This window comes from Polyodon spathula, chromosome 31 (assembly GCF_017654505.1).
Source record: "Polyodon spathula isolate WHYD16114869_AA chromosome 31, ASM1765450v1, whole genome shotgun sequence".
In the NCBI taxonomy this organism is placed as follows: Eukaryota; Metazoa; Chordata; class Actinopteri; order Acipenseriformes; family Polyodontidae; genus Polyodon; species Polyodon spathula.
The window spans coordinates 523,926-539,279 of record NC_054564.1 but is presented as its reverse complement, the minus strand read 5'-3'; the positions used below and the strand labels follow the sequence as shown (position 1 = coordinate 539,279).

The window sequence follows — 15,354 nt, the reverse complement described above, 5'->3', positions numbered from 1 at the left end:
TCTGGACAACTCCTCCCTCAGGACTGCCTTGAGCCGCGGGGAGAGGCAGCCCCTCAACTCACCCATCAGTCTTTCTGCAAGCCTCTCTGAGTGCCAGCCTAGCTGTGCAGTTAGCTGGGAGGCAGTTAGCCAGCAGGAGAGCTCAAGGTTTAACAGGTGGACCATCCTGGTTACACCTGCTTTTAAAAAACTGGCACAGAGCGTCATCGACTGGAGGAACTTAACTGGAAAGAGTGGATTAAAAAATAGGGGCTCCTCAAACAGGTCCTGCCCTGTCAAGGACTCCACATCCCTTTCCACCCTCACCAGCTGCCAGGCTTTTAAAATACTTTGATAAAAAGGAGGAAGTCCTGCTTTACTAAAACTGGTGTTCTCAATTAAAAACAGGTGTTTTCCTAACCCCAGCCCCCCAAATCTATTAAGAAGGAAACAGGCCAGCCTCTTCCAATGAGCCTCCTCCTCAGTGTACAGGAGTCTCTGAACCGCCTGCAGTCTGAAGGCTGCCACCCTGCTGGCAATGCTGACTAGCCCCTGCCCCCCCTCATCACTAGGGAGGTAGAGGACTGCCGGCCTCAAACTGTGTCTCCCGCTCCAAAAGAACTCCAGCAACACTCTCTGGATCTCCTTCACCAGGCCCTGGGGTGGGTCCAAGCATACCAGCTTGTGCCACAAGCTAGAGGCCACCAGATTATTAATAACAAGCACCCGGCCCTTGAAGGACAGTTGAGCCAGCAGTCCCTTCCACCTCTGCAGCCGCCCCCTCACCCTATCCAACAAACCCTCCCAGTTCTTTTTCATGTAGTTTTCTGTTCCGAGGTACACCCCCAACACTTTAATACCTGTTCTGTTCCATTTCAGCCCCTCAGGCAGGAAAGGAGGGGTGCCCTCATCCCAGCCGCCTGACAGGAAGGTGTCACATTTTGCCCAGTTTACTCTGGCAGAAGATGCTCTCTGGAACTCATTTAGAGTCTGCTGCAGCGCTTGGACATCTGCATCCCCCCTCACAAACACAGTCACATCGTCTGCGTAGGCAGACACCTTCACTGTGGCAGAGGAGGGTGTGGAGGGCGAGGAGGGCACTGTCCATCCAGCTAGCCTGACCCTCAGCAGGTGCAGCAGGGGCTCTATAACCAGTGAATACAGCATACCAGACAGGGCACAGCCCTGCCTTATACCCCTGCACACTGGGAAGGGCTGACTCAGCCCATTGTTGATCTTTAAAATACTAAAAATGTTGGAATATAAAAGCCGAATATAAGAAATAAAACCAGGACCGAACCCGAAGGCTTCCAGTGTATGAAAGAGGTAGGTGTGGTCGACTCTGTCGAAAGCCTTCTCTTGATCCAGGGAGACCATTCCTACATTAAAATCACAAATATCACTTACAGTTAAAAAATCTCGAATAAAAAACAAGTTATCAAAAATAGAGCGACCCGGTATACAATATGTTTGATCCATATGTATTACAGTTCCAATAACACTTTTTAATCTATTAGCGATTGTTTTGGATAAAATCTTTAAATCAGAACATAAAATTGACACAGGTCTCCAATTTTTAAGCTGGCATAGGTCTCCCTTCTTGGGCAGCAGTGTAACCACTGCCCTACGGCAGCTAAGAGGCAGCTCCCTGTGGCTGAGGCTCTCTCTCAGAACCTGGAGCAAATCCTCCCCCATTATATCCCAGAAATTATTATAAAATTCTGCTGGCAGTCCATCGATCCCGGGAACCTTTCCGCTGGAGAGCTGCTTGACAGCGGCGGTCATCTCCTGGTGGGTCAGCGGTGCGTCCAGCTGAATCTGCTCCTTCTCACTGAGGCTGGGTAACCCCTGGAGCAGCCGCTCAGTGTCCTCTATGTTGCACAGTTCTTTATTATAAAGTTCCTTGTAAAAACGCACCGCCTCTCTGCTGATTTCCTCCCGGGTGTGCAGTTCTTTCCCACCAGGAGTCCTGATACAACACAGCTGTCTACTGTCCGCTCTCTTCCTCTCCAGGTTGAAGAAGAAACTAGTGGGGGCATCCATGTCTCTCAACTCCATGAATCTGGAACGCACAATCGCCCCCTTCACTCTTTCCTTCAGCAAGCTCCCCAGCGCGATTTTCTGCTCCTTTAGGTTCTCCAGGGTCTGTTCTTTAAATTCTGAATTTAAACTTTCCTCTAGGAGGAGGATTTTGGACTCCAGTTCTCTCACGGCTGTGTTCAGTGACCTGGTTGCATTTATAGTATATTGTTGACAAAAACATTTAATTTGTATTTTGCCAATGTCCCACCACTGTCTTAAATCTTTATATTGTGCTTTTTCTTTTTTCCAAATTATCCAAAAAAGTTTGAATTGTTGCTTAAATTTTACATCTTGTAATAATTTTACATTGAAATGCCAGTAAGATGCTCTGTGGGGTTCTGATTGAATTATTACTGTAATTAATAGACAGTGGTGGTCAGAGAGACTACTGGGGATGATTCTTGCTTTGATAAATTTATTTAAATCGTTTTTAGAAGTATAAAACCGGTCTAGTCTTGCTCTATATACACAGTCTGTGTGATACTGAGACCAGGTGTATTGTCTTGAACTGGGGTGCAGGCATCTCCATATGTCAACCAGGTCACTGGACTCTAACAATGCAGCCAACTCTCTGGAGGACTGAGGGTGTGGTTCATCATTATTTCTATCAATATTAAAATTAACAGTACAATTAAAATCTCCTCCTACTACCACCACATCATTATTATTAATATTAAAAAGAGCTTGCTTTAATTTCTTAAAAAATAAAATTCGTTCGCCCCCTCTATTGGGGGCATAAATATTAATAAAAACATACACTGTACTGCCCAGCCTAGCTCTTACTTTTAAAATCCTCCCTTTCTCGATTTCATCCATATCTAGTAAAACTGCCCCCAGGCTGGGTTTAAAAAGCACGGCTACTCCTGCACTGGTACTAGCGCCGTGACTCATCACGCACAGCCCCTTCCACTCCGCTCGCCACGCCTCCTCATTCTCCTGATCCGAGTGCGTTTCCTGCAGAAACACCACCCCCGCCTGCTTCTGCTCTAAAAACCCGACTAGCTGCGCCCTCTTAAAAGACTGTCTGCAGCCGTTTAGATTAAAAGAAATAAAAACGCACCTTTCCATCATAGCTAAAAAAACTAACACACTAAAACAAGTAATAAAAGACGTTTCATAAAACACAGCCATTTTTAAACAAGAGATTTTGAACCACTTTTAAGATCCTTTTTAATTTTCTGAACAATTTTTTTTAATCTATAACGTTTTGGCTGATCAAATTCTTCTATTGTGGCTTTCCTTGTTATAACGTGAGCGGAGTGGAGAAATAACCTTAGATCAGGGAAAAAACTCTCTATTTCTACTCCCCTTTTCCCTTTTGTTTCTATCATAAAATCATTTACCTGCTCAAGTGTGTATAACTTTTTCTTACTGACGGGTTGGCTATCAGGGATGTCTGAGATAAGCGAGGAGTCAGAGAGCTCCCCCTCCATCTCATCCGCGCTGTCCTCTCGCTCGCCCCCGAGAATCCGTTCCTCCGCAGCTCCCTCCGACTCCCCGACACCGGTCTCTGCCACAGCCGTCACTATTTCAGGCGGCTGAGATTCAGCTAGCGGAGAGTCTTGCACCGCGCCCGGCTCACCCTGCGCTGTGCTCTCTTCCTCCGCGTTGGGAGGGACTGACGCCCCGCCTGGAGCCCGCAGTCTCCCTGTCTGCACGGGTTCGGAGTTCTGCACTGGCTGCGCTCTGCCATCCGGCAGCTCTGCAGCCTTCCGCTGAATTCGTGTCTTTTTCGCTACTACCTTGAATGATTCTTCACCATTCTCAGTAGTAGCGGTATTATCCTCCGAACCCGTCAGTGACAGGCTGCGGCTGGGTCTCTTTGTGCGAGGCCGTGGTGTTGGTGGTTCTGCTCCGGTTTCCTTCTGGATCGCCCCCTCCTCGGTCAGCACGGGCTCGCTCTGCGGCTGCGATGCAGGAGCCGACTCTTCCTCCCGCTCACCCCCAACACCCCCGACTTCCTCCCCGCCAGCATCGCCCTGATCCTGCCCTGTCTCCGCTCTAGCCTCCTTTCTCGGGCAGGCTTTTCTCTGGTGTCCCTGTTCTCCACAGTAAAAACATCTCATCGTTTCGGAACTGACAAAAACTACACAATTCATCCCTTCCACGTTAAAATTCCAGGCAACATTAATGACTTGGTTAGGATCATTTAGTAAGACAAACGCCTGCCTTCTAAACGACATGACGTGCCTAACACTGTTATTTTTGCACCCCAGCGGGATTCCCTTAATCGGGGACACCAGTTTACCAAAACGAGCTAAATTCTTTTCTAATTGCTCATTTTTTAAAAACGGAGGCACATTAGAAATAATAACTTTCGTAACCGGGGTTACTAGAGGGGAAACCTGAACAAATTCACCTTTCACTGTAAATCCTTCCTCTACCAGCTTGTGTACCAGAGACACCTCCACTAAAAATATTACCAGCGCTTTATTCATTCTTGACGCCGACATAATATTTTCAAACCCCACCACCTCTCCTACTGCCAGCAGGCACTCCTCCACCGAAACCCCGGGGTCAGGCAGGCAACGGACCCCGTGTCGGCGGGTGAGAGCCCCCAGCCCTCCTGAACGAGACCCCATAACGGGATCTCCAAACACCCTCCAAACAAACAAACAAACAAACACACACACACACACACACACACAAACAAACAAAAAAACACACACACAAAAAAAACAACTAAGTAACTATCAAACAAACAAACAAATAAATAAATAAATAAATAAATAAATAGATAAATAAATAAAGTTTTAAATTTCCCGGTCCTACCGCACCGGCGTTCCACCTCTCTGCAAGCCCTTCCCACAATCCTCCACGAGAGAGAGGAGAGAGAGAGAGAGAGAGAGAGAGAGAGAGAGAGAGAGAGAGAGCGAGCGTCAACGGTCCCTCCTCCCCTCCTCTTCTTCTCCTTCCCCACACTCACCCGTTCATTAGCCGAGTGACACGATAATTAGCATCACTTCACAAGGCAGCGGCGGGTGGCGAGGCTGCTTCTCACAGTCACGGCAGATAGGGGTGTCCCCGTCTTTCTATCGCCAGACTGCTGTCTCCACGGGCTGAGCGGCGAGGTGTCGCTGCTAATTAGCGATTACAGTTAATCTGCACATCACAGGAGGATCAGGGGCTTTGATACTCTGCCTTAACAAGCAAGGCAGCTTTGCACGACAGGGGCTGGCGCTTAATAGACTTACACTGTACATAAACTTGTCTTTGTATCTTTCTTTGCTTCTTTATGGCGCTGTTGACGCCGGGAGCGATAGATTAAGAAGGAGCGGAATAGAATCAGATTCACTGAAGCGAGGAGCGATGAAGACGCGCTGTGTATTGAGCTCTGGAGCTTCGACTATTGATCAGGTATTTGATCTGCTTCGGTTTCACCGCTGGAGCCCTTGATAAAAACCACAGGCTCGTTTATAATAATAATAATAATAATAATAATAATAAAATAATAATAATAATAAGAAGAAGAAGAAGAAGAAGAAGAAGAAGAAGAAGAAGAAGAAGAAGAATAGGGAAGCATTGTAAAAGCACAGAGAGGTCTGGTAAAGCACAGGGAAGCATTGTAAAGCACAGAGAGGTCTGGTAAAGCATAGGGAAGCATTGTAAAGCACAGAGAGGTCTGGTAAAGCACAGGGAAGCATTGTAAAGCACAGAGAGGTCTGGTAAAGCACAGGGAAGCATTGTAAGCACAGAGAGGTCTGGTAAAGCACAGGGAAGCATTGTAAAGCACAGAGAGGTCTGGTAAAGCATAGGGAAGCATTGTAAAGCACAGAGAGGTCTGGTAAAGCATAGGGAAGCATTGTAAAGCACAGAGAGGTCTGGTAAAGCATAGGGAAGCATTGTAAAGCACAGAGAGGTCTGGTAAAGCACAGGGGAGCATTGTAAAGCACAGAGAGGTCTGGTAAAGCATAGGGAAGCATTGTAAAGCACAGAGAGGTCTGGTAAAGCATAGGGAAGCATTGTAAAGCACAGAGAGGTCTGGTAAAGCATAGGGAAGCATTGTAAAGCACAGAGAGGTCTGGTAAAGCATAGGGAAGCATTGTAAAGCACAGAGAGGTCTGGTAAAGCATAGGGAAGCATTGTAAAGCACAGAGAGGTCTGGTAAAGCATAGGGAAGCATTGTAAAGCACAGAGAGGTCTGGTAAAGCATAGGGAAGCATTGTAAAGCACAGAGAGGTCTGGGAAAGCACAGGGAAGCATTGTAAAGCACAGAGAGGTCTGGTAAAGCACAGGGAAGCATTGTAAAGCACAGAGAGGTCTGGTAAAGCATAGGGAAGCATTGTAAAGCACAGAGAGGTCTGGTAAAGCATAGGGAAGCATTGTAAAGCACAGAGAGGTCTGGTAAAGCATAGGGAAGCATTGTAAAGCACAGAGAGGTCTGGTAAAGCACAGGGAAGCATTGTAAAGCACAGAGAGGTCTGGTAAAGCACAGGGAAGCATTGTAAAGCACAGAGAGGTCTGGTAAAGCATAGGGAAGCATTGTAAAGCACAGAGAGGTCTGGTAAAGCATAGGGAAGCATTGTAAAGCACAGAGAGGTCTGGTAATCAAAACGCAGCTAATGTTGACGTGTGCTAGCGGCGTTAAGTTTCAGAATAACGTCCGTGAGCTGAGTGTGGGTAAATGTGAACTTTGTGTAGAATCGCCGCAATAAAGTCTGCAGCAGCGACTCACACCCCTTTCACTTGAAACAGGGTGCAGCTTGAACCCAGCTCGCAGCTCGTGTGTGTGTGTGAGTGTGGGAACGTCTTTGTGGGGGAGGTCGAGCGTCGGCACCCACTGTGCGTGTGGGTGGAGGAGTGTGTGTGTGCAGGAGTGTCCCGTGGGGGTGATGGGGAGGGGACCCCACGGGTGTTTGCACAAGGTTGTGTGTGCGTTGCACAGGGGGGGAGGGGGGGGGGGACGGGGTGTGTGTGTGTGTGTGTGGGGTGTGTGTGTGTGTTGGGGTGGGGGGGGGGGGGGGTTGGGTTGCAGGCAGACAGAGTGGAGCCAATTTCAACGAGCTCACTCGGAGTCGAAAGAAAATCTTAATTACCGCACTTGTGAAAACTCTAGAATGGTGGGCGGAGGTGGGGGGACTGGTCTTACTTTGATCTCCCACTAAATTAAATCTCACAGTGTGTTGGAGGTGTGTGTGTGTGTGTAGATAAATACAGCAGCCTGCAAACCACCAGCCCAGACACAACGAAGGTGAAGCAGGAACGCATTGGATTGACAAGGCAGCCGGCTCTCTGTATATCCAATTACAAAAAGAAACAACAACACAACAACAAAAACCAAAAAAAAAAAAGAATAATAATCCGTGTGCTTCCTTTATTGCCTGGACGGCCCGACGACAGAAGAACACTTCTCTTAATTATATATTTATAGGCGCTGCATTGGCCGCTTCCTTTGATTGTCAGCATTCGTGTCGAGTGCCTCTCAACTCTCAGTGGAATCCTACGATGAAGCGACTCTTCTGTGTCGAGTGGCTGTCCCAGAGCAGCGATCGCCCCCCCTGCCCGGCTCTCCCTGCCCCCCAGGAGGGGCCGCTGCCGGGGACCCCCCAGGAGAGCCTCCCCGGCTTCTACGCGAAAGTGGGCGCAGGTTTGTGCGCGCAACAGCAACCGCCGCAGAGCCGAGCTGACTCGGACACCCCGCTGCAGTCGCCCGGATTCACAACGGGTCAGAAGAACCGACTCAGCACCGCAGCCGGTAAGAGCGGAACCAACAGCTGAGACTCAGATTGCCCTGTAGGGTTTCACTGGGTTCGGTTTATATATATATATATATATATATATATAAAATGCTACGGTTGATATTATTTTGTGACAAACCTTAAAACCTTCCTCTCTCCCCTTGTCTCAGTGAGCGACGCCGGTTCGGTCAGCAGCGCGGACGAGACGTCGGGGTATGAGAGCGAGGGCTGCCGGTCGGTATCCCCGGTCTACCCACTGTCTCCCCCCAAGCAGGGCAGCCCCGGACCCGGCGGTGACGCGCGCTCCGAGCCCCCGGGCGGGCCGGGCCGGCGCCCCCGCACAGCCTTCACCGCGGAGCAGATTAACCGACTGGAGAGGACTTTCAAGAAGCAGAGCTACGTGGGGACGAGAGAGAAAGAGGAGCTGCGGAAGAAATTGAACCTGTCCGAGAAGCAGGTGAGAGAGGAGCGCCAGCAGAACAGCTTCGTGCATTCGCTTTCAAAGAAACGGCGCATTATCTCGTAACACGGATGAGATCAAATGCATGGGCTGAGAGAGAGAGAGAGAGAGAGAGAGAGAGAGAGAGAGAGAGAGAGAGAGAGAGAGAGAGAGAGAGAGGAGAGAGAGAGAGAGAGAGAGTCTCGGAGATAACCCTCCTGATTTGTAATATTTCTATAACATCATTACACTGCAGCCCCTTTATGATCAACACATTTATTGACTGGCTCGCCCTCTTTTTTTTGTAATCTCGTCTCCCTTCAGATCAAAAACTGGTTCCAGAACCGCCGCATGAAGCTGAAGAGGACCCTGCAGGACGCTCTGGCCCAGGCCTGCCACGCCAAGGTGGCTTCCCAGCTCATGCACTACCCCGAGCTCCAGGCTTACGGCCCGGGCCCCTTTGCTGGCTATTACCCGGCGCAGGACGGCACGGCAGCCTACCTATCAGCGATGCAGTACCAAGCGCCGCTTCTCAGCGCGCTCCCGGCCCTGCCCATGGAGACGGCCGTGTACCCCTACGCCGTGCCATCAGGAGTGGTCATACCGGCAACCAGCGCCGGTCCCGGTAACGGCAATATGATAAGGAGATACCACCAGTACGCACCCTATTACTGACAGGACTGCGGCGAGAGCAGATAACCAGCTATTGTTGGCTCCTCTGTTGCTGTATACCGCTCGGGGAAAGCGGGCGGCTGCTTTGAGAGACCAGAAACAATTTCAAATGTGATCGCAAACTTTGATACCCTCCAGCTAGGATGGTAACAAAACTCCAGTTGGATTGCAGTTTGAGCCATTCCTGGTTTTATTGAGAATTTAATAATCAGACACACCTGAGCTTGTTACCTAGCCACACTGGGGGCTGATCAAGCTGGTGGTAAAACCTGGACTGGGTGACCCTGCTATGCAATAAGAGTCTCATCTTAAGTAGCCCAATTTTAAGGGCAGTGCAACATAAGGTTGCTTATAAGTGCTCGCTATGGCTGTGCTCTGATTTTTGATTGAAAGTGAAGGATTTTGACAGGATCTGTGCAGATGGTGTTAAATGTTTCCAGCAAAGCAGCTGTATATATTGTCGAATGGTTTGCAGTTCAAGCGGATACAGTGCAATATTGGTTTCTTCTGTTATAATTATTATGATTGTTATTTTTTTAAAATGATATTCTATTTAAGATACAGAGTGTATATAATGTGTTTGTGTGGTTTTCTTTTCTAAACAAAAATCGGAAATGCATTCCGACACTCTACAGCCCCCCACCCCCACCCCCCCCTACCCCCCCCCCCCCCCAAAAAAAAAATAAAAAAAAGTTGTTTATTTTTAATAAGTATTTGATGCAAAAAAAAAAAAAAAAAAAAAGAATGCAATGATGAAACTGACGATTTTTTAAAAATAAATCTTTTCTATTTTGAGTTGCTTTGCGGTGTGGTGTACGTTCATTCCGACGCGTGTTTCAAGATCTGACTACTTCACTCCTGCACTTTAGCTGTACGTGTCCCCCAAATAAGACACGTTTTCTAGTAGTGGGTTCGTTTCTGTATAATTCCCTAAACTTGGAAGAATGGACTATCTAAATGTCTAACAAAGTTGGTCCCCAGCTATAGAAGTGCTGGGAGATTTACACGGAATCCTGAAGCAGCGCCACTGCAGTCTCTATTAGCGAGGCTCAGTCTGGAGAAAGGAAGGCTCTCTTATCTGTTGTGTTCAGTTTAAAAGGAGAGCGCTGGAAATGCTTCAGCAAAAAGCCGTGGAAACTCTTAAAAAAAAAAAAGTTTTGTTGACTGCACAGCTGTGGCGACATGTCTCGCATCCCCCCCTATAGAATGACAGCCGATCTGAATGAGATCAGTCGATTCAATGGGACGTTATCAAGCAAAAATCACCCCATATGAATGGGCCAGTAGGTACCTAAATCTACCCTCTACCCCTATCCCTAATGCCTACAACTAACGTAATCCCAACACCTAAACCTAACTGTTATTATTAACGTAATTTTTGAGTATTATTTCAAAACCGCTTGTTTAGCGCCCTCTAGCGGCTACTACACCCGACTGCCATTAAAGCTCTTTTAATCCGGACCGGCTCTATCCTTTTGGAGTTTGCTATTTACCTACTTTCCGATTCCGATGGGATGTTTTCTGCTTGATAACGTCCGATTGCATCGATTGATCGGGTGAGAATGAACTCGTTTTGCTTCGTGAAGTCGAAACCTACTGAGCATGGTTACGCTAACATATTGCGTTACATAACGCTTTGCAGCTTTCTATATTTTTAACCCCAGAAAACTTTAAAAAATCTAACACGATTCTGCGCTGCTACGATGGCTTTCCAGCAGAGGACTTTTGCGATATAAATTTGTAGTTCCTTTTTCAATATGTGATGTGAAATTAATGACTGAATCCCTTTACAATTGAGACGTATTGGTAAGACACGTAGAATTGTGAACATTATTAGATTTAAATGCTGTTCATATACGTAGAGTTTTTAATGAGTTTATAAAGAGAGACGTTGTTGGAAGTGACTCTGCAGCTGATGCATGGCTCACACATTCTAGTCTCGTATCTTTGTAAAGCGCTTTGTGATGGTGCTCCGCTATGAAAGGCGCTATATAATAAATAAATAAATTATTAAATAAAGATTATAATGATGTCTCAACTCTAAAGCTGATGCTAAACTCTTGTCCGCAGCCTGCACACTTTGCATTTCAGCTGCGCAGCAAAGCTGGATTTCTGTTCGCTGGCACGGCTGGTGATATTGACAAAAAAAAAAAAAAAAAAAAGAAAAGAAAATCAATTCGCTAATAACCCAGTAACCAACTTTGTTATGCTAGGGCTGGCTCTAATGCGCCTCCTTAATTAGTTTTTGATTAGGTTGCGATAAGATGAGTGGGTCTGTCTGCTGCGCGAGCTGACCTCGTCAAAAGGGGTGGCACAGTAGCCGCGGGGGTAGTTACACTAGCCGTAAGATTAGTTATTGCTGTCCCTTTGACTAGGAAACAGCTATAGTGGAAATATGACGTTAACCCCCCCCCCCCCCCCCCCCCCCCCCCCCCCCGCTAACATGAAAAGCCCATTGTACTTTCGCTCTTCCATCCCCCGCCCCGCCATGGACACAAAGTAAAACAAATGTCGCAACTAATCCCCAAAGTTTCTGCCGCCTAATGGAGGGGTCTATTGAGTATTTTTCTGGTCTGAATCGCGACCTACCGAAACTTTCGGAGGCCTTGTTATCTTCGCAGCGATAGAAGTTTCGTTCTCTTCGCAGCGAGAAGTTTCGGTAATCTCCGGCCGAGGCGCAGAGGAGAGGCCCGGCCGTGACTATTTCAGGCTTCGGCCGTACACACAATTGAACAGCGGGAGGGGAGAGAACAACCCTTTGAAGTTGGGTCAATCGTAAAGTTGTGCATTGTGGTGACTGTCCTGCGGCCTTCTCTTCCCTCTCTCTCCTCTCCTCTCTCTCTCTCTCTCTCTCTCTCTCTCTCTCTCTCTCTCTCTCTCTCTCTCTCTCTCTCTCTCTCTCTCTCTCTCTCTCTCTCTCTCTCTCTCTCTCTCTCTCTCTCTCTCTCTCTCTCTCTCTCTCTCTCTATATATATATATATGATTAATTAAATACAATGTTATACAACTTATATAACAATAAAACCGCATTGCAGTTTTAAGCACCATATTTAAATGCTAAATCAAGTTTTATTTTAAGCGTGAAAAGTGTATTCTATTTTAATCGTTTATTTATTTATTTTTTAAGCATGGTGCATTTTGACTGAGGAAAAGAAATAGAGCAGAAAAGAATAAATTATCCAAAACAAACAAACAAAAAAAACCATAATCCGCAGCAGTCTGATAAGGTAACACCTGGTGTGAATGACCCTGTAATACACGAGCCCGGGACCGCAGACCTGCTGTATATACAGAAGCGCGCTGGATCGCCTGTTTGCAGCTGATTCCCAGCGGTAATAACGCCTTCGGTTTAATCAACTAGAAGGGTACGCATTTCTAATGCGGCTAACAAACACCTCTCTATATGGAGCGAAGCAGCAGCCCTGCAAAGCTGACCAAACCAAACAAGGACATCTGCATAGAGAGAGAGAACACAACGCGGCGCGGCGCAGGAGAGCCCTGTATTACCCGTGTATGTAGAATACCTTGCGCACTGCAGAAATCATATGGACTTTATGTGTGTGTGATTAATAAGGGCTACATAATATGGATAGCTGTTCCTTTAACGCGCGTATTCCCAATGAGGAAATATAACGCTTTTCTATTTTACCTAGATGATTATATTCTACTTTACAGCTGCGCTTAACTGTAATTCGCCCTGGATAAGCGAGTCTCTAATAAATAAATAAATAAATAAATAATAATAATATATTTTAGATCGTTAATTGACATGCTTATTCCTGCATGAAAATTATTCAGACAAAAGCAAACACCTCTATTCTGTGTAGTGAAGCTAATAAGATAAACCTGCCAGGTCCGTCTAATAAACTATAACACAGTATTGAAATAAAAACAAGGAAAACTCGGATCATTATATTATGCATTAGAATAGTCTAATTGTCGAGTGGTGTATTTTAGGTTATTAACCCATTAAGGAACACGAGAAATTGAGCTGTTGTTGCTCAAACGGTTTCTTCTTCATTTGAGAGCGACTCAAATAGCAGGAAACCCAATTTGGATGACCGAGCAGATCCTATACCGGTCAGTAGATGCTAAACGAGGTTTCGCACACCTCACTGCAGAAATGACAAAGCCAGCATCATTAGTGGGACCCGTGTGTCCATTTTTTTTTAACTTAAAAGGTTTAAAACTAAAGGCGTGTTTTCTGAAACTGCAAACGTTGCGAATCCCACTGGAGAGGCTACACCACAGCACCCCTTTGTGGTCAATTGCTATACTGCACAATGAGAAAATGAACGAGAGGGCGACATCTGGTGGTGGCCGAGCTGATGACTCTCATTCTTGTCCGACGACAGCACACAACGAGGGCAGTATAGATTAAAAACAAACCTGTTACTTTCAGTATTACCATTGTACCACCATTGTCCATTGTACCATTGTCGGCTGGTTTCACAGACCCATACCAGCAAAAACCTTGAATTACTCCACCTAAATTAACATTAGCTGCATCAAGAGCAGAGCTAATTAGGGTCTGTGAAACCACCCGTCTGTGTTTCATAGTAATGGATACATCTACATTACTCCTATTTAAAACTAATGCTAATCCTGGACAGAAATCAACTACATTTTAAACCAGAAATACATACTGGCCACTGATCCTACTTTGAAACGAGTGTGAGTTAGAGTATCTGGGTGTACGAGGGAATCCTGCACCAGTGAAAATCTGCCCTCATTTTAATGTTATTTGAGAATAGTATTCTTCAAATAAGAACATAAAATAAACCCTTTCTGCAGTGAAGCGCATTGCTAAATCTAGAAAACCAAAGCCCTGCTTTGTTATGCATCAATCATTTGTGCTCTGTTACTTAACTAGACCCTTAACTGAACTAATAATCTGCTTAATTAGATCTTTTTAATTGTTGCCCTAAAAGAAAACGGGCAGAGCTCAAGTTGCTTATTAAATGTTGCAGCCAGCTTAAAATCTGCAAATTCAAAATCTACATCTCCACTGTATTAAATGTACTATTTCATGTATTATGCTCTTTCCACTGTATTTAATGCACTATATCATGTATTCTGCTCTTTCCACTGTATTTAATGCACTATTTCATGTATTATGCTGCTATCATGTATTCTGCTCTTTCCACTGTATTTAATGCACTATTTCATGTATTATGCTGCTATCATGTATTCTGCTCTTTCCACTGTATTTAACGCACTATTTCATGTATTATGCTGCTATCCTGTATTCTGCTCTTTCCACTGTATTTAATGCACTATGTCATGTAATATACTGCTATCGTGTATTCTGCTCTTTCCACTGTATTTAATGCACTATTTCATGTATTATGCTGCTATCGTGTATTCTGCTCTTTCCACTGTATTTAATGCACTATTTCATGTATTATGCTGCTATCGTGTATTCTGCTCTTTCCAATGTATTTAATAAATTATGCAGTGTTTTTTACTGTATATCATGTATGATGCAGTTCTCTGTATTTGTAGTATTATGGATTTTCTTGTTGTTGCTGCATCTTGTAAAGCACTTTGTGATGGTGCTCCGCTATGAAAGGCACTATATAAAATACTGTGCGACTGACAGCAATTGAATTTCAAAACCATCAAACCTGCCCCTCTTATTCAGTATACAGTGAATGGCTGCCCTGCACAACATTAATTTTATTCCTTGACAAAGAGTACACGTTGAAGCTTTGAAGAGGTCAGTGTGTGATTCAGTAAGATACTGCTATAAAACAGGAAACGTGTGAAAGACGACCGACACCTCCCACCCCCCACAAACAATCAAAGCCAAGCATCTACTTTTAACAGCTGGTATCAAAAGCGATTAGGACTGCTCCATCAGGACATGGTAACACAAACATAAACGCTTGACGTATCTTTATATTTATCAATAGAGAGCGAAGGTTTGTATTACTGGACTTCAGCAGGATTTGCATGGGACTAAAAATATGGCGTCCTGAGAGTTGATCACATCTAGTAACCTCCCAGAGTGGGATTCATGTTCAAAGAAAGTCTGCAAATTCAAGATGAAATGCAACACTATGGCCAGAGAGGGCGCTTTTGTGCGTGATTTTTGAACTATGATTTGGGTGTAAATAACACAGTGTTCTACCTCCTTTTCCAAAGGCTAGAACGCTTTCTCCCCTCAAGTGACCTCTATTTCCATATACTTCTTTCAATGCACCGTGCAAAGCAGCCACTGCTAAAAGTCTTTTTTTTTGTATCCTCCCCCCCTGCTGATCCCCAATTTGGTTCTGCCCAATCGATGCATTTTACTGAACTGTAGAATCTGGGGAGATTGCACCAATTACAGGGTCAATTCACACACCTGTAAAAAGACACAGTACATCTGAGTTTGAAGCTTTACAGAAAGTCCCAATGTTCTGGTAAAAAAAAAAGCACCTCTGAGTAGATCAGGGCTTTTCAGTTTGTTCTGGGGACACCCTGTGGCTGCTGGTTTTCATTCCAACCAAGCTCTCAATT

General features: G+C 45.6%; 1 protein-coding gene across 1 annotated transcript; it reads left to right on the top strand.

The window, feature by feature from the left end:
* The first annotated feature begins 7,075 nt into the window (after nt 1-7,075).
* On the top strand, nt 7,076-9,071 carry ved (ventrally expressed dharma/bozozok antagonist). The gene is made up of 3 exons (XM_041233565.1): nt 7,076-7,756; nt 7,910-8,196; nt 8,503-9,071. Exons 1-3 carry the CDS (start codon nt 7,507-7,509, stop codon nt 8,851-8,853), a joined length of 888 nt encoding a protein of 295 aa, XP_041089499.1. The 5' UTR covers nt 7,076-7,506; the 3' UTR covers nt 8,854-9,071.
* Nucleotides 9,072-15,354: the final 6,283 nt, after the last annotated feature.